Source organism: Chelmon rostratus, chromosome 2, assembly GCF_017976325.1.
Source record: "Chelmon rostratus isolate fCheRos1 chromosome 2, fCheRos1.pri, whole genome shotgun sequence".
Lineage (NCBI taxonomy): Eukaryota > Metazoa > Chordata > Actinopteri > Chaetodontiformes > Chaetodontidae > Chelmon > Chelmon rostratus.
Genome location: NC_055659.1, coordinates 24,706,633 through 24,732,281, shown reverse-complemented (window position 1 = coordinate 24,732,281; position 25,649 = coordinate 24,706,633). Strand labels below are relative to the sequence as shown.

The 25,649-nt window shown below is 42.7% G+C and overlaps 3 protein-coding genes across 9 annotated transcripts in view; all 3 read right to left on the bottom strand.

The window, feature by feature from the left end:
- The window catches only part of ndrg3a (ndrg family member 3a), a 35,440-nt gene extending 29,763 nt beyond the window's left edge, over positions 1-5,677 (bottom strand). Inside the window, exon 1 of the mRNA XM_041946380.1 lies at positions 5,540-5,677. The gene's annotated coding sequence lies outside the window, so the exon portion shown is untranslated. The remainder of the gene's footprint in view (positions 1-5,539) is intronic.
- Positions 5,678-6,750: 1,073 nt separating this feature from the next.
- phf20a (PHD finger protein 20, a) lies at positions 6,751-19,238 on the bottom strand. 4 transcript variants are annotated; one of them, XM_041958586.1, is made up of 19 exons: positions 19,107-19,213; positions 18,026-18,153; positions 17,893-17,928; positions 16,959-17,065; positions 15,537-15,708; positions 15,090-15,174; positions 14,555-14,631; positions 13,818-14,415; positions 13,609-13,659; positions 13,244-13,513; positions 12,782-12,976; positions 12,501-12,596; positions 11,730-11,885; positions 11,144-11,325; positions 10,927-11,026; positions 9,763-9,958; positions 9,183-9,624; positions 8,517-8,697; positions 6,751-8,044 (listed from the first exon to the last, which is right to left on the bottom strand). In XM_041958586.1, the coding sequence occupies exons 4-19, from the start codon at positions 17,039-17,041 to the stop codon at positions 7,902-7,904; spliced, it is 3,027 nt and encodes a 1,008-aa protein (XP_041814520.1). In that variant the 5' UTR covers positions 17,042-17,065; positions 17,893-17,928; positions 18,026-18,153; positions 19,107-19,213; the 3' UTR covers positions 6,751-7,901. The 4 variants fall into 4 exon arrangements, with proteins under 4 accessions (XP_041814520.1, XP_041814510.1, XP_041814502.1 ...); XM_041958576.1 differs by lacking the exon at positions 17,893-17,928; XM_041958568.1 differs by lacking the exons at positions 17,893-17,928; positions 18,026-18,153 and having other exon boundaries at positions 19,107-19,238.
- A 1,791-nt stretch (positions 19,239-21,029) lies between these two features.
- arhgap46a (Rho GTPase activating protein 46a) overlaps positions 21,030-25,649 on the bottom strand; it is a 32,609-nt gene continuing 27,989 nt past the window's right edge. For all 4 annotated transcript variants that reach the window (XM_041960514.1, XM_041960522.1, XM_041960530.1 and 1 more), the window contains 4 exons: positions 25,004-25,203; positions 24,231-24,322; positions 23,955-24,124; positions 21,030-23,056 (listed from right to left, as the gene is read on the bottom strand). In XM_041960514.1, coding sequence (XP_041816448.1) covers positions 22,862-23,056; positions 23,955-24,124; positions 24,231-24,322; positions 25,004-25,203 — 657 coding nt within the window. In that variant the 3' untranslated portion in view covers positions 21,030-22,861. The remainder of the gene's footprint in view (positions 23,057-23,954; positions 24,125-24,230; positions 24,323-25,003; positions 25,204-25,649) is intronic.

The window sequence follows — 25,649 nt, the reverse complement described above, 5'->3', positions numbered from 1 at the left end:
AAAGACCATTAGTCCCCTGTCAGACAGGAAAGTGTGCGACGCAGTTCTGAATTTTGCATGCATATGATGTGTAAGGCTTTGAATGTGTGTGTGTGTGTTTGTGTGAATGAGCGTAGCTGGGATATGAGTCAGTCCTCCCATGTCCCTCCCTGCTTAGTACATTGTACTATATAGCCGCACAGATTCACCCAGCCATCTATTTTGGTCTTCATGTATAAGTAAAGAAGCGGTTCCCGCACTGAGCTGCATATCAGTTTTAAGTGAGAAAAAAGAACCAAATGAATGTAATATTCTCTGTTCGAGTGCGATAACTTAAAGTTTTATCGTGCATGGTGACCTTTTGGCAATTCCCCACAAAGCACCAGCCAACTTCAACCTGAGCAGAGATCTAATTAGGCAAAGTGCAAACACCTGTGCAGGTGTGAGACCCTAAACTTTTAATCTGTAGTTAATCAGGGCAAAGATGTCAGAAATGATGGGATGGAAATGAAAAATTATTTGCTTTTCTTGCTTTTGAGGGGAACGACCAAAAACCCATATCATGAGAAATGGCTGTTAACAATGGCAATATACAACATATTCTGTGCTTGCCACACACACACACACGCAGCACACAGACACACACTCATGAATGATGTTTTTCATCTTTCCTTTGATTCCACACAATAGTCTGCAAGGCACTGCCACAGCTGATCCTTTCACACGATAATAAATAGACTAATAAGAGAATGGCAATACAGATACCTGTAGCAACATGACACACATCAACAATAAAGTAATACACACTAACACAGACAGACAGTCTCACAAAGGAAAGCGTAGAGGGAGGATGAGGTAAAAGGGAAAAAATATTACTACGGGGGGGGCGCCAAGATGCAAATGAGTCTTGATAAATCTGCTGTGATAGGTCAGAGAGAGGTGTGAGGCCATCTGAATGAGTCTCTCCTGGCTGAGCTCCTCCTGATATTTGGCTATAAATAAGAGTGAACGGCCGGGTCTGTCGGCCCTGCACTCAGGGCTGTTAACAGAGTACCTGCCCCTACTCTGCCACGCTAGGCTAGCTGCGGCTCAGTCTGTGGGGATTTCCTCTGCCATGCTCACTTGAGCAGACAGCACAGAGAAAGACAAAGTGGGAGAGGGATGCTGTGTGTGTGTGTGTGTGTGTGTGTGTGTGTGAGCTGGGTCCCAGCTGGCTGATGTGAGCAGGCAGAGTTTACAGAACAGCAGAGTCCTGCTGGAGGCCCAGCAGGATCTGGAGACCGTGGTCAGACCGGCCGAAGGGCAGCTGTGGAGGCAGCAGCGAGACCATCTGTGTAGTCCAGCCACTTGGTCACTAGCTCACACACACACACACAAACACAAACATACACACAGACACACACACATTATCTCACACACAAATTCAGTTCAACAAGCTGGGTGGAAACACTAGAAACCGCCTCCATAAAACTTTAACACAGCACAGAGATATGAGAACCCCTGGCTCAGAGATAGTAAAGACCTCTGCCTGTGAACATGCCGAGGCCCCTGGATATGAGTTTCAGCCTGTTTCTGTGCATGAATCAGTTCTAAAAGGCCTGCTGCCTCACAGGAACACAGCCTCTGCTAATAGAGTTATCCATGTGGTCAGCTTGGCTGTCACAATGACTGATTACTGACAACTCAATCTCACACAAAAACATAGAGGTGGCTCCCCTGGCGCCTTCCCCTGCAAGGGCTCGCCATGGAGGTCGGCGGTGTCCTTGGCAACCACGGGGGGCCCCCCCGCACCGAGCCATCCTCAGCTCAGCTGGTGGCGCCGCTGAAATCGAATGACCTTTTTCACCATCATTTACATGAAGTCATTCTCTTCTCATCACGACAACCAACACAACTTGAAATGCTTTAGCAGTCAGCGTAGCTCCCACTTCTCTCTCAGGATGCTCTCAGCAGTTGTCCTTAACTTTCAGTGATACAATAAGGCATCAAATGAGTCATAAAAATGCCCAGATAATTATTTCTCCCACTCAAATGCATCAATAGTATATGTAAGTGGAACATGTACAGGTCACGACTCACACTGAGCTACACACACACTCATCAGGGACCCATTCTCTCCATGCGTGGAGGATCTTCAAACCATCAGCCAGGCACTGTACATGCCATTTGCAGTTACGATTACTAAAGCATTTAACTTTACTGGGTGTTCCCTCGACCATTAAAGCAAGCCGAATATGAAATGATTCATGCTGTGCGTAGCCCCTCATGAGACAATTTAAATACAGCTGCATGCTGCTAACATGTTGTAATTTAAAACAGCCTAGTATGTGGTCTGCGTGTGCCCGCTTATTTGTATCTATGACAAACTGGGATTTGTCTCAGTGGAGAACTGGAACATCCTCTTTCATTGCTTCACATCTCTGTGACATTCACACGCATGCACGCACATGATGAGATTTTTCAGAGTGGGAATAGTTTCTCTTACGTAGAGGAATAAGGAAGAGGAAATCAAATGACAACCCTCAGAGAAATTAAAGAAGGTTGATGTGATGCAATTTGTGAAGTAAATATATATGTGCAGGGGTATGAGGAGAGGTTCTTAAAATATCTGATCCAAAGGAAAGTCAGGGGCATCCAGAGGTCCAGCTTGGCTTGTATCCAACACTTTGAATCAACAAGCTTACCACCTGTGCTCCGCCTCTCATCGCCACCTGCTGATATTGCTGATGCTGATAAAGAAAATGGAGACATGCAGAGCCCTCCCTCTGGCAAGGGTGTGATCCAGCAGATATGAGTGCCTGAAAAGTGTGTGGACACCACTGCCGCAACCTCACACAAACCTGCTGGTAGCAACTGTCTCTGGTGTTTTGTTATTCGTTTTGTTTGCTGTAAGTATATTTATCCTCAATTCCACGGCCGCAGAAAGACTCGTGGAGCAGGGATAAATGGGATAGCTGTCTGAATAAGCTGTTCGGCTGGGGTCATGGGGAATTCAAGAAGTTAACCTAGAACAGAAGTGTGTATGCATCAGCTGTTTTTGGTCTGAACGCTTGAAGCTGCTGTGCAGTGCTTGTGCTGTAACTCTAGGCCTGGTGCAGCTTAAATTACAGATGCAGTTCAGTTACAAAAACACAGCAGCAGCAGCACCAGAGCTCCGGGAGGGTCAGACTGACAAACAGACACACAATATGGTGTGAACATCATCCTGCTGGATACGATTCTTTCAGAAACACTGTCTTGGTACCAAATGACTGAAAGGCAATGGCAAAATGTGACATGGATGTGCTCCTGACAACAAAGGTATTATTATTATTCCAATTATGAGAGGAAGTCCCAGTACATGTCCATGTCTTATGCAGGTTATGTTTTGCCCTGCAGGGCTGGCAAACCAACAGACACAGCAATGCTGGGGTGAAAGTGAACACAAGGCAGACTGGCTGTCAGCACACTGGCTTAATTACCGTCTCCATCTCTCTAGTGAGTGTGATTCCCTGACGTTCATCCCTGCAAGAAATCCTCTTTTACACAAGAGCATTTCTTACTTTTTATGTACTCAGTAATCCCTAAAATAAATTATGTGCAAGTTGTAATCCATGCTGGAAGGCACCTTAATGGTGTCATTTCTTGATGCTGACATGTAATTTCTGACATTCCTTTATATGATTCACTTACAGTACTAATGCCATATAAAGTACAGTACTGTTGCAGTGAGCTGCCTCTGTTTTCACTCCGAATGCTCAGGTAAGTTTGTTTTAATTTATCTGAGCACATGTGGAAACGTGGAATCCCACAATTGAGAAGAATAAGAAAAGTAATGACAGCTATAAAATGAAGTCTTGTAATAAAGCGCACAAACTCATTTTAAACAATTACATTTTTTCGTTGGGGGCTAATAACCTGATCCTAAAGAGACCTGGTGGACACATTTCCTAGAGATTTCAAGATCCTGTGTGGTTTAATAAACAACTCTTGACACTCCCACTAGCCAGGCAGTAGGTTTTCATGGTAATAATCAACCAGGATGGGGCTGATTACAACAATAAGGCAATAAACCTCTATAAACTACCCACTATCCGCTCCTCCTCCTGCTTTCAAAACAAGACTGTTTTACAGGTCGGGTTTCAGAAAGACACTTTCTGTTAATAGTTATCTATTGATCTTTCCAGTCTTAACAACAGTCTTTAACGACAGTGTTGTGACTGACAACAAATGCCTGCTTGTTGTGTAAGCTTCATTCAGGCCTTACTGACCATGTGACACCACTGAGGGCATTGTGGGAGATAGAACACCTGAAATGAACACCACCACCGTGAAACTAGAACTTACTAAACTCAAATGGTTAAATACCAGAATTAAGGTTTTCATATACAGATGGTGCACCTGTGATGCACATATGAAGGTTATAATGACCTTCAGGGTTTTTTAAATCCCCTATAACTACAATTATTTTAATATTCCCATTGTTCATTATATTTTACTGGGAAACTACAGAACACAGCGTCCTTTTAAAAAACATCCCAAGATGGCAATGGTTATTTTTAGTAAGGGGAAAACACCTGATGCCCACTGTCTTACACTTCCCACCTGTTTGACCTTCGCATGGGTACCAGTGACATTGTCATCCATCACGTGGTGTCTCATGGCGTTACTACCTACACCTCCATCACTGTGATTGATCTGATTGATCACAATGGATCTGCCAAGTCTAGACTCTGACAGTGTTTGGAAAAATGTGCAGAAAAGAAGAGTATCATTTAAGGTGACACCACGAGAGAAGACAAGCCACACATTCAACACACGGCTTTTTAGCTAGCGTTAAAGGTGTCCTGTTCAAAATCCAGACAAAATGAAATCCCAACTCAAAATCCTGTTAACATTTCTCTAATAAACATTAGTACAACTTAATTTTCATTATACTCACCAATGAGTTTAGAACCAAAAACTGATTTCAATAGCATATAAAGGTTAATTCCTATTAACCTTAATTTTAGGTGTGAACTTTGTATTGTATCACTGTGTTAAATCCATCAAGCTAACGTAACAAGCTATTCGGCTAACATTTTCTTCGTTGTTTTAGCTCGGTCTTTCAGCGATGTAACGCATCGTGACAGGCCTCATTTTATTATAACTGGGTAGAACCTAAGTTATTATCACGCAGGTAGGTGACGAAACAGAAAACAAACTACTACCAAATACGTAGTGAGCGGACAAAATGAAGACACGGTGTGAAAATAGGCGTTATGTCGCATTACTGTTAAGAGGAGCAGCGATGAACTCATTTCAGTTGAGCCGCAGTTTTTCTAACTGAGCCGCTTCGCGCTCAATGAAGTACTGGCGTTGGTTCCTTCTGTGATTTAACGTGTGTTTTAATTACTAAAACAACTGTTCGCGGTTGAGTTAACAGCTGCCACCATTCCTCTCACAAAGGAGGCGATATACAGACAGAAACGTGAACAGGTTGGGAAATTCAGCGAGCTGAGATAATCTCCTGAGGCATCGGGCACATCTGTAAATGGTAAATGGGAAAATGTTACCGCGAGGACACGGAGGGAAGACTTACCTCGTCGGTAAATTAGGTGTCCGGTGGGTTCCAGTCAATTCCTCTCCAGTTATATTGTTGAATATCAACGGTAATACGTATATTCAAGTGTACAGTTCACACTGCCGCTTCCTACCGCTTCCTCTGCCTCAACTAGTATTTCGATGTGATTCTGGGCGGAACTACACGCTGCGTCGCAGACACCGCGGAGGAGCCAATGGGAGGAGGCGGTGCACACCACAGACAGGAAGCGTAGCAAGAGGTCTCACTCTGCTCAAAATATTGAAGACGAGACTCACGGCAAGGTGAGACGAAAAGGTTCACACTGTTTAGGCTACTGCTGACAAGTCGCATGTATTTAACCTGCGTGCACAGCCACATTACCACAAACGCTTATGGTGTTTGCAGTTTTCGACTTGATTACAGCTGTGAGCCCGAGCTGCTTCCGTTTTAGGGTAAAATAAAAGGCGGACAACGTATGCCCGAGCGTAAACGCCCACTTTTTTGAGGGAGGTGAGATAGTTTCATTTATTTATTTATTCAAGGGTATTTCTGTCTTACATACAACTTTGGTAATAGTGCAGTCCAACGCACTTCAAACCAAGGGATGAATATGTTGGCTTAACATTCGTCGAGGGCAACATATCATCACTGGCCCCGCTCTGTCATCACATGATGCTGGCTCAAATTTTGGAGATTAACCGATTAGAATTTCCATCAAGTTTCTATTTTCAATCTGATTATGTAACCACTGAAATCGGCTATTGAATAAAAAAAAACACTACATCAAAGTATGCACGCAATCTTTTTTTTTTTTTTTGGCGTTTTTTTGCTCCACAGAAAGGCCCCTGTCCAGCTGCCCAGAGCAACCAGCACTGATTTCAGGTCATGAGCAGCTCCACTGTGGAGTTGGAGGTCGAATGCCTTGTTCAGTGGCACCTCAGCCAGAAAACATTCAGCAGGGTTCCTCTAGTTCTGAGAAAAACTCAGGAGCTCATGCCTTCCATCTCCACACCACTGCTGCCCCTAATCTCAATCTGACTTAGAGCACAAATCAGGCGAAGAAAACATTCAACATCAATCTGAATGTGTGTGCATGAGCTAAGAATATGCAACCTTTGACTCTCTGGCAGTGTTATTGCCAGCTGGCTAAATAGGATGAGAAGGACCAGTCTTCGTAATACACAGCATGTCAGAGACACAGTGAGGAAACAGTCGAGAATGTGTCCATAGTGAGTAATAACAATTTATTTATGTACCAGCAAATCTGTTTGCATTGTTTTTTGACATTTCCCTGCTTCTAAGCCAGACACTCACAGTACAGTAGCATACAATATCTGAATTTAGAGAATGTTTTCAATAGAGAAGCGCACATTTTTGAAGAACATATTTACAAACTAAAAATACTGTAAACAAACAGATGAAACAGAACAGAAAAAATGTACAGGTCTTCTAAGTAGTATTTGTCACTGACAAAGCACAAAATGCTAGGTTAAGAAAAGTCCACATTACAGTTTTCAGTGAATCGTAGGTCAAGTGCTACAGCAAGAACAATGCAAAGAGTAAATTGAAGTAAGGGATACGGTAACCGACAAACACATAAAGATTAACTCATAAAACTGTTGCACAGACGAGAGGACTGTCAGGAAAGAAGCATCATAGTTTAAATTGAAACAGAAATCACACTTGTTGGGTCTAAAAACTGAAAATAAACATGACTTTGATTCCAGACAAAAATAACTTCACAGTGTAGTATAAAACAAACCCTTGAGTAGGTCAAAAACAGAACAAATTATTTGTAGAGAGCGAGAGTTTTAATGCAGTATGGCATGACACAGGACCAAAACTGAACTTTGGGTAAAACGCAAAAACAGTGACCATTTGAAAACGTGTTCAAAACTCTATTGCAAAGAAGCCGTGTAGGTTCAGGAACTTGATTGCAATTTCAAATATAAAGCTTCTGCATGTAAAGCACTGTGTACTGAGAGAGACAGGGCAAGTTTAAGCAGTAGCTCAGACAAAAGGCATTTATAAGGTTTAGAGTTGCATGGGAACCATAGAAGTATAATCTGGTCCTAAGGATTTTCTCCTGCATTTACGAGGTTACTTTTTGTGTTTAATCCTGATTTAAGATGCTGACTTTCCATAAATGTTCATATAAATATTCATATGGCTGGCTGTAGCATCGGATTCCACCGCACAGAACCTTTTCAAAAGGAGAAACAGCAGCAGATGTCAAGTCAGAGAGAATGTGCTGAACAATCCGAGTCTTGCACTTGCATTAATATCGTTATCTTTGCAGGCAGAGAGTAGTGAGCGTCCTCCACTGCACTTTCTCTGCATGCTGTGTGGGGAATGAGGCCACTGCTGTTCTCTGGCGCCCTCACGTGGAGCTGTACAGGGCGATCTGCTGCACCTTCCCCAGCTGCGTCAGCAGCCGTTTCATGCGGTGTTTGAGCTGGGGCAGACGGGCCAGGGGTTCAGGAGGCTCCAGCTCCCCGGTGTAGTCCAGCCAGCTTTCCAGCACTGAGAAGCATGAGCAGAAGAAGAACCAGAGGTGAGCACACAGCTGCACATGATGGGATTCTTTAACTCCATAACCCCATAGAGACTGAATCCTCTTCTCTAGTACATGTCACCTAGGTTAGGGTTTCAATATGCAGGATCAGACCAACCCAGGTATGATGCAATCTTGCCTTTCTTGGTAACATGCTTCATATCTTAAATGGCAAATCTTTACAGTCGAATTATTCACCATACCTACTAGCTAGTGCTGTGTGACTTCACCTAGACAAACATTTCTGAACTAACCCAGTTGGACAGAAAAATGGATAAGATGCTACTAACATGAAACAGCTGGCTGCTAACACTGACCACTGATATGAGCAGCTGTCATCTTTTCATCTTTTTACATCTAATCTTATAATCATTTTATAAAACAAACTTAACAGAGGAGGCTAATTTAAATAACTAGGGTCAAGGCTTCCAAAGATCTTACCATCCAGCTCCCTCTCAATGAAGTCCATCCTGTGCGACACCTCATCCTGGACTGCATCTATGTGATCCAGAAGGTTGATCTGCCTCTGCTGATGCTGCCTGCTGTTGTCTGCAACCTCTCCAGGATCTCTCCCCTCCTCTTCCCTCGTCTCAGCCTGGGACCAAGAGACACCGATCGAGGCCTAGAGACATTCATTTGAAATCGTCAGACGAAACATTTAGTGCAACCAGGCTTAGACCTCAATCTACAAAAGCTTTCTGCCAAATCAATGCACATTATTCACACAAGAAATTAACAAAAAGGGATAGTTACATCACCATTGGGTAGAGCTAAATCATTGGACCGCCTGAGTAACTTAGATGTTATATCAAATTGACAACTTACCTACTTCATATTTAAAATGTTCTGTTGTCCACTCTACAATCAAGACTGCGTAAATAAACCCAGTGAAGGAAGCTACTGACAAGTCCCAAGGAACAGAGTAAAAAAACTACCTAAAATGTGCTGCTGGTGCCACTAACAGCAAGAGGGAGGTACAGAAGTTGAGTTTGATTCAGCTTGTTCACTACATTCAGCAGCTTTAACCACGTGACAGACAGAATCCTGAATCATTTTAGATCAAACTGCACTTTAGACATCCATGTCTGCTGAAGAATAAAGCCTAACCTTGTTACTGGCGCTGGTTGATTTGGGCTTGTCTGTCTCCAGCAGGCTTCCGTAGCGCTGCTCCCGCTCCAACAGTTCCTCCGTGCTTCTCATGCTGTCCTCCAGCTCTGAGCCCTGTCGGGTCTCCACCACCAGCCTCTGCTCCACTGCTGGGTAATATGCCCGCGGTTTCTGGTAGCAATGTTCACTGGTGATGTAAGAGTCCTGGAAGGATGGGAACGGGGAGGAGGAGCAGGACGAAGAGGAGGTGGCCGCTGTGGCAGCCCGGCTCAGCTTCTCCAGGGCGTTGGACATTAAAATCTCACCCCGGCTCATGTCCTCATCGGGAGTCACAGGAGATGGAGCTGCATCACTGCCACGACACGAGTCGGAGCTGATCTGTGACCTCTCCAAATGCTTCCAGGGCTGCCGCCACAGCTGCAAGTCAGGGTGAGTATTGCTCCTGCAGAGAGAGAGAATATGAAACAGATCCGTTGGTTTAACTGAAATTAATAATCCTGTCATGATCCATGTTTATTTTGAGCTCAGTAGTTAACAAGAAAACACCCTCAAGTCTCTTCTCCATTTCCTTTGTACTCACTGTAGGACGCTCATCTTGAGCTGCAGTCCATTGAGGATCTCCACCAGGTGGTGCACATCTCCCAGAAGCTGATGGGTGGTGGTGATCTTCTTGGCATTTTGGTGAGAGTAGTTCTCTTCCAGGAAGGAGAGGCCGTACATGTGACCATGGCTCAACCACTCACGATCATACCAGTAGCGCAGACTCTGCCTCTGACCTGGGAGTCACCAAAAAAATTGTAATGAAATGTTATCCAATGCAAGGAGTTGTTGCAATGCTAAGTTGTTCTTGATGAAAGGTTGTTAAAGCATAACTGTTGTTTAGGAGTCCGTATGCAAATGCAGCATGTACTGCTACACCAGGCTGTACAGCAGAAGACAAAAATGTGAGGCAGCTTTAGCTTGGTGCACAGTGCCAAGTGAACACAAAATACTATGTTCTACAATTCTCTGGTTTACAGGCGATGTGTCTCAATTGCTCCGATCACGCATCACTCCTCCACTGCCTCTTCGCTCTCATTTTTTCCTGAGCTATAAACAGCCACTGTACAATCATGCAGCTCCACTTCCACATTTACTGTGGACACACTTGAAAGGCCTCTAAAAGCCTGTGTCATTTGCGACTATGTACTGATTAATGCTGAAAAACAATGACCAGCAGTGTTCAGGCAGGGGACAACACTCACAGCTCATTACTTTTGGTTTCTCTTCCGATAAATGGAGGCATTTTCTGGGCTGTGCTTGCTACACCAGGACCCAGTTTACTGTATCCTCTGGTTAACATTGTGATGTTATAGCCGGAAACAGGACGTTTTGATGTGTAGGAACACAAAATCTTGGGCACAATCAGTGTAAACCATGCAATTCTTTTACAAAATGTTTATGTTGTATGATAAAATTGGAAGAAAAAAAAACAGTTATTTGGGAAGTGAACTTAAGACTGATATAAAATAGCAGAACTATATAATGCACCATTTAACAGTTCCTTAAAAATATACTGTCAATTGTTAAATGTAGTGTCATTTTTCTCATTGTCCACTAGATGGCAGATAATACTTTTTCAAATGAAAGGGGAAGCTTGTGGTTCTCTCTACCACATAATCCAAGAGTGTTTTGATGTCAACAAATCTAAATGATGATGGTGTGTAATTTATAGCTGAAGGTGGTGGTGGTGTTTTTCCCTCACCTGGTGGGTCCCTGCAGATGTAGCAGGTGTATCTGTCTGGAACATTGTCTTCCAGCAGGCCCATGCAGGTGCCATGTTGCCAGCACAAACAATCTTCACACTGACAGAAGGACAAGGATGTTTTTCTATTAGTGCAATGCTAAGATTGCAGAAAAATAGGTTTTGCAATGCCTTAAAAATAGACGGACTATAAGTGGTGACAAAAACAAATGGTCACCTGAATCATGAAGTCATTCTCTTCCTCCACCTCACAGATACATCGTACGATCTCTTGGTCACTTGTGTCCACCGCACCAGAGTCCACACTCAGGGGTGGCGTAGCGAAGTCCACATCCACCCCAAAGTCGTCGTCGCTCCAGCCACAGCTGTCAGTGGACCAGTCACTGATGCTATCCTCATCTACAATAAATAGTAACAAACAGAATTATTGTTTTTTCATGGGAGTGACACAACTTGTCAGGACTCAACTTGTAAATTTGAACTCAATTGAGATTTCTTAACGCTACAAAATTTGTTTTAATGAATATGTGTAGATTACATGATGAAGCAAGCCATGGCAGCAAAGAACAGCTAAGGATTCAATCAACCAAGCGTTAAAAATTTGGTCTCGTCTGTGACAACAGCCAGCTTAATTCTGCGAGCAGCAACATTTGGACACAGATACCAGGTTGTGATGCAGGTCAAACTCAAACAACGGCATGATGGATTGAATCCAGAGGAGATAGAATGGAGGGGAGAGGAAGCTACGTACTATCACGCACATAAACTAACACACACACACACACAGTCACAGAGATACCCACCATCCACATGTATCAGCTCTGAGTAGCTGTATCCAGGCCTGCTGGGGTAGGCCTCAGGCTTGTGATTGTGTGAGGGGGGGGATTTGAGTGGCAAATTCAATTTGGACTGAAGACCCAATACTGAGATGTCAATATTCTCCTCACTACCTGTGTAGTCTGTTAATACAGGGAAGGGGGGAAGCAGACGTAGAACAAAATGTCAACTTTGAAAATGCTAAACAAACGCCCATCAGGAGGTGACAAACTGTGGCACAACAAACATGGACAAATAATAGACTTAAGAACAGTAAGGGACAATCAATTTGATGAAATCCATACTGGCCTGTGTTTCAGGCCTTTTAACAGGATGAAATAACCAATGTGGAAAGTAGCCTAAACATCTGTGTGCATGCCAAGCATACTGTATATACATGTGAATGCCAACTAGGAACAGAGAAAACAGTGTTGGATTTGTGTTTGAATTAGTCAGTATCAGTGCCACAACAAAAATCTGGCTTTTCATCGCCTGTACTGAGTTGCTGTACATGGGAGCAAATGCAAGCTACAAGAAATACAAGAAATGAGTCAGAGCTTTCTGATTGGCATAATGGAGAGACAGAGACCAGCAACAGCAGTGACACTTCTCCCACACACAAAGGCTCAGCCACCACACCAAGGAGTGAATGGAGTACTTTATGCTTTGCAGGCTAGCCATTTCCACAACGTCACAGTGAGTGCACATGCAGAGCAGCAAATATGTTAGGAGGCCCAATGCCAGGGACCCCTTCTTACCAGACTTGGCCTTCTTTTTTTTCTTCTTCTTCTTTAGTTTAATGCGTAGGAAGTCCTTCTGTTTCGGTTTCTCTTTCAGTTTGTCTTTTACTGACCCTGGGGACCGTTAAGTGGTGAGAGTTAAGCCTTGTCTGCGCATAGCTAACAGGTAACCATTCTATAAGCTTCACTGTACTGTGCGAAGAGAAACTAACAGTGAACAGGTAGGACTCTATTTAATACACAACACAAGTAATTTTCTCACTAACATAAACGACAACTTCTTACTGCATGATACTGACCAATGTCAAAGCAACTCTTGTCAGAGTCCTTCTCCAGCTGCTGGCATCCATTCCTGTCCAGCTGGTTCTCCTTGCTCTTCTCCCTCAGCAGTGCCCTCTGCTGATGGCCCTGGGTGTTGACTATAGGCGGGGCTGATGTGCGCCTACCTGCAGTCTTCACCTCACCACGGGGAACTGTGGCAGCTCCAACAGTGTCTGAGAAAAATCAAAGAAAAGGGCAGAAATAAGCCCAAAGCCCTGATGTCTAAGAAAGGCTCTATGTGCAATATTTACAGTGCAGCCTTGTTTTATAAATGAGTGATTTGTAATTAAATTATGTCATGATTTAGCATTTCTGATTTTGTTGTTGCTTAACAGGCATTTGGTTTGAGCTCTGAAGAAATAGCAGCTGATCCAGTTTCTAATTAGACTCCTTTTCTGTCACTTCAAGTAGGACAGAAGAGAAACCCGAGAGGAACTCACGCATAGAGGCAGAGATGGTGCGCCTTCTCTTTGGCCCGTCCAAACCCGTGGCAGTAACCTGTTTCTCGGAGGCCCTGGTCTGAACACTCCTGGTGGGGCTGCGCTCCCCCTCCGGAGGCTGTTCCTCACCATGATAATATTTCATGTGGTAGTGCAGCAGCTTGGCCTTACGGAATGACTTTGTGCAGCCAGGAGCGCTGCACTTGAATGGGTTGTGGTCGAGGTTGATGGACAGGACGGGGGGTGGTTGGTTTTTGATAACTCGGTACACTAAACAAAGCATAAGTGACACGTGTAAAGGAAATACATCAAAGAATGTACGTGGTTTGTGTATCTCATTTTATTGAGTTTTACGTTGTACTCACATGGTTCTCTGCTGAATCTGTTGGGGTTGTGGAAGCCCTGCTTCCTTACCGCTATCAGAGACAAGACATTTTTTATTATTTCTTTTTCCAACTTTTTAAAATACACTCAGATGTGTCACTCCTATGTGATATTTACTGCACTCAGTTACTCATTTTCACAATTATCCTATTCGATGACATTTCTGTTAATTTATTGCATTTACACTTACGTTTCACAGGCTGGGGAGGTGGCACATCCACTGCAGGCTGAGAGCTTTCTGATTGGATGTTTGCCTTCTGCTCCACATCTCCATTGGGTTCTGTGGTTGTCATAGTGATAGACACCTGCTCCGTCTGTGCTGACGTCTGAGCGGGCAACTCTGTGTATGGCTTGGGTGACTCTGTGTATGGCTTTGTTCCACTCCGTTCTAATTCCATCTCTTCCTTCTTTACCTCTCCATTTACGTGGCATCTTTCCTCGTTTTGCTCATCGTCTTCTTCCACCTTCACCCCATTTGTGAGTCCTGTCACCTTCTCTGCATCCATGGACTTGTTCTGGTCTACTTGCTGTGATATTTCCTCTTCCTGTTTTATAGTAGGTGCAGTGTCTACTTCACCATTTGTTTTCTTGCTCTTCTCGTTAACCATCGCCTGTTCCTGCTCCTCGTCCTCACTGTTGCTGTCCTCCTCCTGGTCGGAAGTGCTGCTTCTGGCTCGCTTGTTCTTAGGGCCTCCGTTCTCTTGAGGCCTCCTGTCTTTGCGGTTTGGGGCCCTCCTTACCATGTTCCTTTCAGCGGACCGAGACTTCCCTCCACCTGCACCACCTCTCTGTATCAGCACGACAAAGAGCAAGTTCAGGGAAACATGAGCAGAATATGGTGCTCAAGACATGATCGACTGAGGACAAAACCTACCAAGAGACAGTGACATTGATTATGAATATTTATGATCAATAAATGACATGTACCTCTTTAATAAAAGGCTTCACGTGTATTCCCTTCACTTTCTGGATAACACCATCATAGAACTTCACAGTGTAGGAAGCTGAGGGGGATAAAGGAGTAAATGTAAACCATATTTTATAAAAGTGCTACCTCCTAGTTAGGAAGACTAGTTTGGAGTAGCTACACTTCCAACTATTCTTGTTCAGCTGTTCTCTAAATATTGTCCATATTCAGAGTTTTGCAATTGTGCAGATCAAGACAGATCTATCTTCTTAGTTCCTCTTTGCAGTACCAGTGGCAGAGAAAGCCATTTTGGTATTACTGAATGGCATGAAATACCAGTTTCCTTTTTGAAAACAACACAACCATGTTGCACAATCTTGTACTGAAGCCACTCAACTTGAATAATCAGAAGAAAAACATTCACATCTCCCAGAAATTGTTGCTCAACCAAATTTAAAATCATTAGCTCAATACTCCATACGGATCCATATGACAGTTCTACTCAAAATGTATACAAAAACAAGATGTTTAACACCTGACGATGTTGATACCCACCATCCTTATTGACCGAAATGACCTTAGCGGGGTAGAAACGGCAGTCAGACCAGCTAGCAAGGACCTTGTCATTCAGGTGAAAGCCCTGGAGGACGGACAGAGACATTTGATCTAGGACTGGCATACTGTAGACACGTTGTCAAAATCTCATGGGGGGTGGAGCTAAATGCTAACAAAGCCATTATTCTTGTTACGTCCTTATTAAAATGACATAGTGGACAAATTATACTCGCTAGTAAATGTAGCAGATCCCCATTTATCATACGCAAATAAAAAAAAAACAGTATTCATGTTTTGGCTAAAAAGACAGATAAGGAATCTCTGTGTGCAGAAATACACTGAGGAACAAAGGCTAGAGGAACAAAAGATAACCCTGAACCTGGACAGACTTCCAATTGCTCCATGCAACATAGCTCAAAGCGAGCATGAACTGCATTGTTAACTTACAGGTACAGGGGCGTCGTCCTGCAGGCCCTGCCGCCTCAGCTGAACCCTCTCCACAGGTCTCAGATAGGGACTCGCCCAGTCAAACCACTCGTCGTACCGGTGGCTCCACTGACGGTAATGGATCAGTACCTTTTCACCTTCGTAGTCAATCTTCTCTATGTTGGCAGCATACCTGCATGACAAAAGAAATTCAATAATGTGTGACTGGGGAGGGAGAGGTTTTACTTCCTTGTCCTTTATCACAACACAACAGAACATAATGAAGGCAGCAAGTCAGTAGAAAATAATCAGTCTTCAAAATGTCCAACATAGAAACACATTGAATCATGAGACACTGCTTAACTTAAGAGGGTGCTGTGCTGAGGGCAGTGGTGGGCTTTAACACACACTACTGTAATGGGAATACGTTTATCGATTACTATTTCAGGACTATATTAAAGTTACAACCTCAAGTAAAACTCTGTTACTCCCAGCATGTCAGATGGTGGGCTTAGCCAGGACTTGAATAGGAGGAACAATATCAATGTTATTTTTTTTATGCTTCATGCATGTGTCAAAGTGCTTGTCTGAGTGAGGTATCATAACTGATATTGTGAGTTACTAGTACAGGAATGGTATTACTTTTTTAATGAGAAGTAAGTGGGAAGCTGTTACTCTGTAAAATGGTCAACTAATCCATTCAAACAGGCTGCTCACACTGTTGTGATTGTGACGTCAAAGGTGATTTCAGTTAAAAAAAAATTAACTCCTTGTGTAACAACGATTTTGACTTAATATTATGACACATTCACTGATGAATTTTACTGTCCTTCATTATCAATCCAAATCAAAAGCTGGTTGACAGCACACATCCATCACCAGCTGTTGTTTACTGGCATGTAGGGCTGAATGCAAAAATAGTCATATTGCAGTTATTTTGACATATATTGCAACTGTGATATGAGTCGCAGTTTTAGTGGGAATGGTAAGCGTTGCATTTTATTATCGCTGAAAAAAAATATCAAAATGACAATGTCATCGTTTGCCGGGCTCTGTACCAAACCTCCATGTTCTTATGTCTGGTGAATATGATTTGTAGGTCAGGGCACCTCTGTAGCACCAAAATGCCTCATTTTTAACGTTCTGTTGTAACACATTATCTTTATCAAGTAACTGCATTCCTGTGATTTGGATATTGCACTTGGCCATATCATCTGCGATTTCAATAATATTTCAATTAATTGTTCAACTCTACTGGCAAAAGGAGCAATGATGCAATGATGCAATGAACGGTCTGAGTAGCTTCCTTAATCTTTCAATGTTTGGCCGACATACAGAACAGCTAACCCCGGCTCAGAAAGGAGACAATGAGAATTCATGAGACACAGCGAAGGAAGTGAACAGTTACAGGGATGGAGAGGAATGAGCGAGGCCATGACTCACCAGTTTTTGAGGCTGTCTCTGGCCTCAAGCTGAGCTCCCACCTCAAATGTTATCCCTCTTCTGGTAGGGGGCGTCTTACTCATACTGCCCACATCAAGGCTCCCTTCCTGTATGCACACACACACACACACCAATAGCCATTCCAATCAAAACTACATGACCTTGGGTGCACTACTACGAAACACAGATTGTGTCTCGCCAAAAACACAGTGTGACTATCAAGAACTTTACAGGCAATCTTGCAGTCAGCCTTGTCTCTCTCAAGTTATCACCAACAATTATTTTACCAGAAGACTAAGGCAAATCACAGCCTTGCACCTGTGTAGCAATTTTGGTGTTAAAAAGCCAAATTCGCCACTCCCACTTCAAGCCAGCAGAACATTAATGCAATGCAGGCTGGGAAAAGATATCACCAGTGTAAACATACACAAGCTAAAGATTACAGATGTTGTATTACAGAACAACACAGCCGTCAGCAAGGGAAAACTTACACATATATTACGGTGAGCCATGCCCCTCAAATGGTGGTGAAATGTGTAACTAATACCAGATGTTCAGTGACCACTAGTTGAGATAACAGGGGTGTCTAAAACGGACCTCACACAGGCTCCTATGAGGATATTTATCAACATGAGCAACTTTTCAGCTCAGTATTAACACCAATCAAAAAGCCACGATGAGAAAAGCCACAAGGATGATAAAGAAAACGTGTTCATAGCTTTCAGTTTCTACCGTAGCACCCACCAGCACGGTAGACAATTATGCAATCATGCACCAAGCTAATGCTCGACTGATTTAACTCAACAATATTTTCTTTAACTGGGTCCTTGTCTATGCAGTCTCATCAAACATAGGCCCGCAGTCTCCTGCTAATGCCCAGCCCCTAAGCTGTAATGAAAGGCTTGGTGGAGGAAAAGGATTTTTTTTGTCTTACATGGACATTTTCAGTTCCCTCCCCGTAACAGCGCCTCTTTTGTCGGCCATACAGAAAACAGAGGACAGGTTGTGACATTAGCGCGTTTCATTAGAGAGCGAAACGACTTAAATTATACATCAAAACGTCTTACTTTTGTCCAGGCTACAGCTGACTCGGATCACCATAGCGGAGACACTCCCGGAGTTATTGGCTCTCCGTACAATGAACAAACCGGATATCTTCACACTACTCGGCCCACGTGTTTTCTGGTCAGCCGATCTCACGTCCAGACACAATAGGAGACAATGACAAAGACCCGTCTAATTATCTGTGTGTTACAGGCAGATACCCACTGCGATATTAGAGAGAGAGAGCAATATTCTAGTCAGTAAAATGCATAATTTGAAATAATATTGGGTATTTTTAATGGCCTGCGTAGAGACAGCGACACAGGAAGGACATAAACCGGGAGTTGGTGAAAGCACGATCGTGAGTCGATAGACAAATTACGATTGTCAGTTAAAAGGTGAGGTTTCAAGAAACAAATTTGCAATGATTTATTTAATCATAAGTCGATATTATACTGGGATAATGGCAGAAACGGCATACCGCTGCCTTTTAATTTTTCAAGCACATATTTAGTACAGAAAATACAAGGAAAGCACGTTGCCTCATCTTCCTCCAGGTATCCTTTTGTGGACCACTTCTACTCCTATTGACACTTTATTGTCCGCTGTTTTATAACCAGTGGGCGTAGCGCGACAATTCCCGTCAATTGCGTCAACACTTTGGGCAAATGCGACTGGTCGAATGAGTCTGACGTATGTGGGATGCTCGAATCTAATTGGCCGTGCACCTGTCAGTCACAGAGCTACTCGGGGCCTCGCGCTAGGCCTCCTTACACTTTTCCTGCTGAGAACGAGCGGCGTGGATGTGGAAAGCATTAAACTTTCCCAACCGCCAACCCACGGCGACGTTTAAAAGCACCCAGTGAAAAAACGTACGGCAAATAAGAGATACACCAGTAATTACACGAACAGAACAATTAAATATACAAACATTAACGCACATTTTATTAACTACTTCGTCACGTTTGTTTTGAACTCAAAAAGCCGACATGCGGCACCACACCATCTACGATGTTGATGCATCCACCAAATGGGCCTCACTCGCGATGTTATTACGGATTACAATTTCTGGAGCGAAGGGGAGCTTCGAGTTGGCTTTCTTACCTGTTGTCCAGCCACTCTTGGTCCGGTTGAGGGTAAAATGCGCAAAGTAATTCCTCTGAAGTGCAGGTCCCGCTGCCTCTGCCCGTCTGGTCCAGATCACGCAGTTGAAATTCTCCCCGTTGTATTCACCACCGGCGCGGGCTGTGTGGCGCTACACTGCGCATGCGCAACAACAACGAATACGAGCCCTCGAGTATTCCCATAACATAATTTATTTCCTAAAAATTACTAAATTGTGTTGCCCTTAAAGTGGTATTTTACATGTTTTCATTAACATGTCAACGTTTGTAAGCCAAAGTAATTTTAATATGCCATGGGCATGAACGTCAAGGTTTTAACACGCGGCATAACAGAAACTATTCTCGCCAGTTACAGTAATTAAAGGGCCAACATTATGTCTTGTAACTGTGAAGAATGAAGACATTTGGGTCCAGTTAAGTCATTGTTGACACCCATCTGCAGATCACAGGGTACATAGCTCCACCCACCGTTCGTCCAAAACAACTGTTGTTTGTTTACAGGAGCAAAGGGTGACCAAATTGTCATCTATCTATCTATCTATCTATCTATCTATCTATCTATCTATCTATCTATCTATCTATCATCACTTCAATAGTTGGATTGATTTAACTTTTTTGTAATCTTGTCATCACTTTTGGATGAATGACATTTTTTGGTGAAATAAAAGTGCCAAAAGACCACAATGGGAAAACACTGGTTGGATGGTTTTAGTGCCTGCCCAGGTTTTCACCTGTGGCCTGCAGGTACGTGACTGCTACAGAGTGATAGAGGAAGCAGGTGGCAGCTTTGTGCGGTGTAGTGCATAAAGCTGGTGAGTGAGGGTGATGCCGTGTGACAGTACAGGGAGAGGCTTGTATCTGTTTGCTAACCCTTTCACCTGTGCAGTCACAGATACAAAATGAGTAACTTTCACAACACAGTGCAAATAGACTTGAAGGCTTCCTGAGTGTAGTTTGTTATTCATCCAGAGCCTTATTTTCTGTGTCCAATTATGTAACACATTGCAAGTGTGTCCTTTTAAAAGGCCTTTCAGACAAATACTGGTGGACTGAGAACGCAAAGGGTAACTGCTTCTGTTTTCAAGGGATCCTCACAGTTTACAGTGCTTAACCAAAAATAATAAAATCACAGACCAGGAAGAACCTCCTTAAAACTAAATCCCTAATTATTAAAATTACAAACCATTTAGGATTTAATAATGACCCAACTAAGTATTTTACTGCGATATTAAGTGGGTGATTAATGGATTAATTAATACATTGTAATATATTACAGTATTTAAAAAAATAGTTTTAAAATGACTATAAACCTTGAAAACCACCCCTTGATTATTTCCTTAAAAAGACTTAAATACCTCAAACCATGCATATAATCCATTAAAAATAAACCAAGTGTTATTTATCAGTGCATCAATGTAGTGTTATTTTGTGAATCTGAAGGCATTTGTCCCATTGTAAACCCTTTAAATCTATTTAAAAGCCTTAATATATAATAATACATTAGATTGGCTGTTGGTTGAGCCCAAATTTGCCAATTAAATATCATCAAATTTCAGATGAAAACATTTTAGACTGAAATCTTATGATCCTAATAAGCCATAACATTGTGCAGAGGTAAAATAAGAATCCATTAGAATATCATTTCACCTGAAAGTATTTTAGACAAACTGTGCGTACAAATAATTCTCTAGAAGAGACAAATTTAATGCCAGTGACATTCATCATCTGGGTGCAACTTCCTGCTGTCCCCCCCCCCCCCCCCCCCAATTTCCTGTCTACCTCTCTGCACCTCAATATTAAAATAAAGGCAAACATGCGCCCCCCCCCAAAAAAAAAAACAAAACAAAACAAAAAAAAAAAACAAGGAGGCACCCAATCTACAATTGAACAAACTTTTATTATGGACAGCCATTCCATATTATAACAAGAAGGTATGCAAACACACATATACACACATGGAAAGTGGTTTGAATCAGTCCTATGTTCAAAAGGCAGGCGGTTACAGCAGAGAAATTAACAGTTAATTACAAAAACACGTTTTATTGCTCTTTCCAGCAACATTTAACTTCACCCTTAACCTGGATCATTAGAATACACTTAAGGAGAGTTAATACTATTTACACACAGAATTTATTTACATCGGCAAAGCCTGAGAGGGGACACAAAAAGCTTCATCTACATTCTCATAGTGCTTGACAGTTGAACAATACTCCATTCTCAATACAGGGGATTGTGGTAGATGAAACAAATTTTGAGTCTGTGAGGGAGGCCATGTACAGTTCCAACATCCAACACCCGTTTTATCATAAGACCTGAGCCAAAAAACATACAGACCACAAACAAAAGAGAACACAATTCCAATTCAGAGACATAGAGAAAGAGCGTTACCAGTTGAATAACCAACCTCCCACATCACTATGACAACTGCTATCACAACACTCTCGTCCGGCTTCACTTGAGTGTTTAGAGTTGTAAAATTGAAGCACTTCCAAGTTTGTTTTCTTAGAAAATCGCCACCTCCCGTTAAAAAGAGCCTTCTGCACATCCTTCAAGTATGTGCTTTGAAATGATGGCTCTGTACTCGGTCAAAATAGTTGTGGTGGCGTCGCTTCTTGTGTCTCGTAAAATGAAATACGAGGAGATCAGCTATCAGTACTACTCAAAACGGCACAGGCAAGCTTATTAATAAGACACCATTATAAGAGTTATTTTACTTTTCATATTTTAATTTTTTCTGTACATTATAAAAGAAGGCTGTGTCTTCCGTTCACACTCTGACAATCACACACACAAACACGCTTGAGTGAAACCAGAGAAAAAAAGCAGAGCTTCAGCACCGCTGTCTTTACTTTTGTTGTGCAAGTGAATACTTCTGAAGTAAATACTGTAAGACTCTCACCTTACACAGCCCAGTTGTCCAACAAATTCAGTAAGAAATTCAAGAGTAAATCTGTTTCCACATGCAGCAGTTAGTCATTAAAGTGAACCACTTTAAAGCCGTCACTGTTGATTTGAGCATCAAAAACACAGTGAAACCTAAGGTGATGTGTCGTCTTTCAGTAAAGGCTTTCCACGCTGGGGGCATTTTGTTAAGAATGGTGGACCTGTTGATTGTGTTTCTCCTCACCCTGTATTACTTTACTTTTGAATGTACTAGAGGAGGTAGCAAGGCAACAGTGTCATAGCATGATTAGTTAATGTAAGCTAATGTCTTATAGTCTGTACGGAGCACCTTTGATATATCTGAAGGCTGACCAGGAGAGCACTGAAGCAGGAAAAAGTAGATGCTGCCATCTAGAGGAATTACTAATCAACTGTAGATGATGCCAAACTGACAGTCACCCTGTTTGATTTGCAGGCAGTCTATCAGTCAGTGTACTGAGCACATTTATTCAAACCTTTTATTCAACAAATGTTGCAACTGTCCCAAATTCACTTCACTGCCAGTATGAATAGTTTTGATGGCAAATATATTCGCATGTGTATATTTAGCATTTCCGTGTTGTCTATTTGACATGTCCCCAGTGTGTAAACGCCTTGAGAAACTGAGTGGGAACAAGGGTCCAAAGTCCAAGCTGTTTTCACACTCCTTGTGTTGTAAGAGGTGTAATATCTCACCAAGAGTTTCCAGTGTGGTCTGAACAGAAACAGTGTTTATGCATGATTGTAAATGTGTAACCGGAGATGCCCAAGGGCTGATTGAGCACCTGAGGTGGGCTCTGTGGTTCACAGTGTCTACACCACCCCTTCGATGAAACTGGTGTCCAGGTGAACGATGAGCATTCTCAGGAAGGACATCTCCTTGCGTGTGTTCTCGAAGATGATCCTTGGATCGTCGGACTGGCATCGAAGGCAGTTGGGGGCCATCACCATGGCCAGGTTGTTCACATCCATCTTGGTTATAGCCACGTTGGATGGCTGAGCGAATACCTAGAGATAATCAGGATGTAAGGAGAGAGAAAGCAATGAGCAAGGCTGAGTGTACAGACTGACCTTTGACCTGCCGTTACTAATGTATGACTCACACTGTTATCCAAGAGCTCAAATATATTCATATTTTGCATGTTTTATTTAGCTCAAATGTTCATATACATTAGTCCAAGATGAGTTTTTTCGGTGTGGAGTTTAGTCTGAGTTCATACTGCTTTTTCTGAGGAACATTCAAGCACTTTCAAGGTACTTCAACCAAAAATTTCCAGACCCCTCGAAGTCTTTATCATCACATTTAAATTTTCACTATAAATGCATGGCTGATTGTGCAGGTTAAACACCAGATTAAGTTCAAATTCAATCATTTTTCAACATTGAAACCACAATGGTTTAAGTTATGGTATCAGAATTTGTACAGATTTATATTCGCAAGTAGAATTGTATGCAGAGGGCATTATGTAGAAAATAACAATAAAAATGTACATTTTTAAGACCAGTAAGTAAAATTATTTTAAAGAAATTGTCTACATTTGTTGTTCAATCAGTAAAAACAACCAAAAAACTTTGTGACAATGTAAACATTTAAAGCATCACACAAACATAAGATAAAAAACTATTTTTACAGGTATTAAATACATTTTTTTGTCTTTGTTAAGTCATGAGTTTTTGTTATTTTAGTTCTTTGGCTAAATATTATATTACAAATGGGTGTGTGTCTGCAACAAAAGTAAACATGGGGCCTGATCATAAAAATAAAGTTGGAAATATACAAAAAGGATGGGACTAAAGCCTCTACAGATATTGTCATGATGGTGTTAGTGGAATAGGGACCCTGGTTGTGGTAAATTAGGGTGAAGGCTGTGTCTGAGGGGATTCTAAATCTTTGTCAACAAGTTACCTGTAGGAAATGGATGAAGTAGCAGAGCACCAGCCTGTTGAGCTCAGGCAGAGATTGAACCACAGCTATGGCCGCCACTGGGTCGTCACAGTTACTAACACACTGCTTGTAGAAGTTCATTGGGATGAGAGGTTCCTCCAGCTCCCGATACCACAGCTTCATCAGAGAGGCTGAACGAGACAAACGTAGCCTTGCTATTCATATTCGCACCCAGCATATACGTGCTGACACACAACAACAAACCAAATGCTTTGTGTCAAATCCATCCTTCCTCACCTGGAACATTGGGGTCAGAGAGATTTTCTGGGATCCTCCACTGGTCCACTTGGAGCTTCAGCGCATTCACTTCATCAATATCTCCAGGCACTCTGAACATAAAACACAGCATGTCGTTACACTCAGTGGCCACAAGAGGGACCCCTACCTCTATCATTACAGGGTCTCCATGCCCTGTGGCAAACCATTATGCACACCCAATTGGCTTCAAATGTGGCCTGGTGGCTGAAAGTGCTGTGTTCTTTGTTTGCAGTACTTCGTTGGAACAAAACAAAAACAGAATAAACATAATATAACCAAACAGCGCACTGTTCAGGAAAGTCCCCATGTAGGAGTGGAGTTTCAGAGGGAGATCCATACATAGTATGTTTGAGGAGAGGGAACACTTCTCCAAGCAAGTCGAGATGCTAAAGAATTAAACATTCTGGAGAAAACCCTACACAAACACACAGCTGTGAAGCTCCCACGTGCTTGTGAGTTTAAGCAGTAATGTAAACACATATTTCAAAGTATAAAATTAAACAGGGCTGGTCTCGGGAGCAAAGCAGGGCTGTGTTTGTTCTGCTGTCTGTTGTGTGTACTGTACACAGGGACGGCCTACTTTGAAATACAGGGATAGAGGAGACCACACACATTTGTTTATACATACTATACATACAATAAAGCATACACACACATACAGTACATAAGACCTCCTTCTAATTTCCTAGAGTCAACCTCTCTCACATTGCTCAAGTCGAGGCAGGCAATTGGCTGAGTTAAGTCTATCTTACCTGAAGATGCCCTCGGTCTGAGCCCCGCCCAGAGCCAGAACATACTGGGAAAGCTGAACCTGCACCCAGGGCAGTTTCCTGTCTGGGAAGAGCTCGCTCTGCCTCTCCATCACCTCCTCCAGTGAGCTGCCAAACAGGGAGGGAGTGACGATGGCCCGCCTACTGTGGTCAATCTCCTCCAACGTAGGCTTACGTAGACCCTGGAGGGGTGAGAGGCGAGGAAAGGAGATTTACTACCTGGGTATGTCAGGGACTGCTAATCATGGCTGTGTCTGCAGCTGCGCTACTATGACTGGATCTGTGTTTATGTCTCTACCTGTGAGTGTGTCAGTGTGTCTGTAATTATGTCTCTCACTGTGATGGTATTGAGGATGACTCAGATCCGGATCACAACTTTGAAACTGTTTCGTCCTATTTTTATCATGTGAAAGTGACATACTTTTGACGGTGTGTAAAGGCAACATCTGCAACTTTGATTCCAAAAAAGTTGGGGATGCAACTTGTTAACCGAAACTAGTTTTACAAAGTGTTATCGAGCCCATGTAGTAATATCCTTTATACAATCATGTGTTCACGGAGAGGTGAACCTCGCTCCATCCTCGCTTGAGAACGTCTATCACCTGTTACCAATGAACCTGTTTACCTG

Bases quoted from the DNA above. Each gene is read 5' to 3' on its own strand.
- phf20a (XM_041958568.1), bottom strand. From the start codon at position 17,041: ATGAGTAAGACGCCCCCTACCAGAAGAGGGATAACATTTGAGGTGGGA. The intron at 15,175-15,536 runs GTAAGTTAACAA...TCCGTCCTCCAG, and splicing joins AGGACGACGCCCCTGTACCT to GGCTTTCACCTGAATGACAA. The intron at 11,326-11,729 runs GTGGGTATCTCT...TATTTATTGTAG, and splicing joins AGAGCTGATACATGTGGATG to ATGAGGATAGCATCAGTGAC.